Source organism: Mesitornis unicolor, unplaced genomic scaffold, assembly GCF_000695765.1.
Source record: "Mesitornis unicolor isolate BGI_N332 unplaced genomic scaffold, ASM69576v1 scaffold4788, whole genome shotgun sequence".
NCBI lineage: Eukaryota > Metazoa > Chordata > Aves > Mesitornithiformes > Mesitornithidae > Mesitornis > Mesitornis unicolor.
Window position 1 is genome coordinate 1 of NW_010203725.1, and position 2,287 is coordinate 2,287.

A 2,287-nucleotide genomic window follows, 5' to 3' on the forward strand; every position below is an offset into this window, starting at 1 on the left:
CTTACATCTAAATATCATATGATAAATATATATTGTCATATACATGATTTTTATATATCATTCATATCGTATATTATCATATAAGCAATGGATTTTTCCAATTGCCAGATTGAGGGGCAAGGGGGTGGAGGGCAGGAAAAAAATATCTCAAAACAAATTTGAAACCTTTCTTTCAGACTAAAAAAAATGCCACAGTATTTTAGGGAAAATGTAACTATTTTGGTCTTACTTAGCATTTAAAAGAAACTTGATATTACATAATTTTTAAATGCTATTTCAAATCAAAACTGCTGTGTTCAGGTTGCAGAAATTAAAAAAAGATAAGCGTACTATGCAAAAGAAAAAGCTCCAAGGATCTTCTCAGACCTTGATGTGCAATACATATTTTAATGAAGAAAAAAAGGCAAATCAATACGACTAAGCTTAAAGTGCTCTTATCTGACACTGAAAAGAGAAAAAGAGGTTAAGAATTTCATTTTTCCCATAGGAGGCTTTATGCACTTTAAAGCCGCTCCAACTTCTTTTCCTTAGGTATTATCTAGAAATGAAAACACACACGCTTTCTTTTCTGGGATGTCGGCATCACTGTGTGAAGGAATTTGAACAACCTGAGTGCTGCCAGGGTTACTGGGGCTCAGACTGCATGGGTAAGCTCTTTAGCTTGCTTTTTTTTTTTTTTGACAGAATGTGAGTAGAAGTAAAGCAGTGATATTTCTTGTTCTCAGAAACTATTTTGACGAGAAGTTTGCTCCTTGAAGTTTATTCCAGGAGTAGAAATAAACAGCAGTTTTCAGCCAAAACTTAGAGGATTTGTACAAAACAACATATTCAAAGCTTCATTTGAAAGGAAAAATTAGTAGAAAAATTCTTAAAAACTCGAGGAACCTTCTTGGTTTTGAGATTTTCAAAACAAGTCATTTCAGTCAGTGCCTACAAAATGACTTATTATTTGGGAGGATTCCTACAAAAGATTTTAAAATTTGAAATTTTCAAATTGCAAGTTTAGGTGTTTCATTTTAGGTCAAAAATACCCTCATCTGCATCTGAAATATTTCCAAATATCTTTAATTTTTTACTTCTTATGCAGGGAGGGTCTTTTCTTTCAGCTCAACTTGAAACAGTTTTTTCCTCCAAGTTTTTTAAACCACTAGCAAATGCTAAAGGACACTACTGAAGCAGGGGTAATCAGGAGTGCCCTTCCTCCCACTCTCTTTTCCGCAGGAAATGGCTTTCAGCACCTCCACAACTGTATCAAACCTCAGGCTGCTGAGGTGGGCATCAAGACCTGCAGAGGAGGAAGTTTCCCTGGCCAGACAGAGCATTTCCTGCTTGAGTTAAGGGGGTCAAGGTCTGGTTCAATGTCTGTAAAGTCCTTCTGTCCACAAAATAGATTAAAAAAATAATTTTAGCACAAGCTATGATTTAAATACCAGTCGTTTATCTACTAAAGGAAAATGGTCAAACCTCAGCTTATAGCTACTTCCATAGAGAAGATAGGCAAACAGCTAAGTAGTTAATGTGTGACCATGTCTTCTGAAGATAATCACTTGTGTGGTGATTTACCATCTTTCTGCTAAATGCAGTGCAAGTGCCCAGTAGAAGGAAGGCAATGCTACATGTGATTGTCATCCCATACTTTGGGGCATTCTAGGATGCCACACAAGGGGCATCTGTATTTCTAAAGAAGGGCAGAGCTTGTTGCCCCTTGAGACGGAGTCCAGCCTGCACCACTGCAGGCAGGAGGCTGCAGACACAAGGAAGCTCTCTCTTCCTTCTGTCAAATTTCCTGGCCCCAAAAAGCAAAGAAACAAGGTCTCAGCATTGTTTCTGCTGTCATCTGGAGGAAGAAAATAGCTCTTTGCGCTATCGTAATCTCTCCAAGAGCGTACAGCATGCCTTGAAATGTTCGGAGGAAAGACAGTTCTTCCTGAGGCCAGGGAAAAATCCCTGACTAGGGCTTTACTTCACATTTAGCATCTGATGGCAATGACAAAACTAGGTCTTAAATAGCACTGACTTCCTTAAAAGATAACACATGCTGAAACACACAGTGTGAATGGAAGACATTTTGTTCCCTTCCATCCCCATGAAGTGCCCTGAGCCAACAAGTTGCACACCCACCCCTCTGTAAAAAGGCATCAAGGAAAAAAAGGGAAAACGTGGTGGGGAGTTAATGTTCCAGGGGAAAAAAGCACAGCCTTTTGACACTGCCAGTATCATCCAGCCACAAGTACCACAGCTGGGTAAGCTCATATGCCCCACGTGTGTAACTGATGGGCTTCAGCAG

The 2,287-nt window shown here is 39.1% G+C and overlaps 1 protein-coding gene across 1 annotated transcript in view; it reads left to right on the plus strand.

Moving 5' to 3' along the window:
• Positions 1-531: 531 nt before the first annotated feature.
• Positions 532-2,287, plus strand: part of STAB2 (stabilin 2) — a gene marked incomplete at its 5' end in the record, with an annotated part of 76,249 nt that continues 74,493 nt past the window's right edge. The window contains one exon of the mRNA XM_010190803.1: positions 532-647. Within this exon, the coding sequence (XP_010189105.1) occupies positions 532-647 (116 nt within the window). The remainder of the gene's footprint in view (positions 648-2,287) is intronic.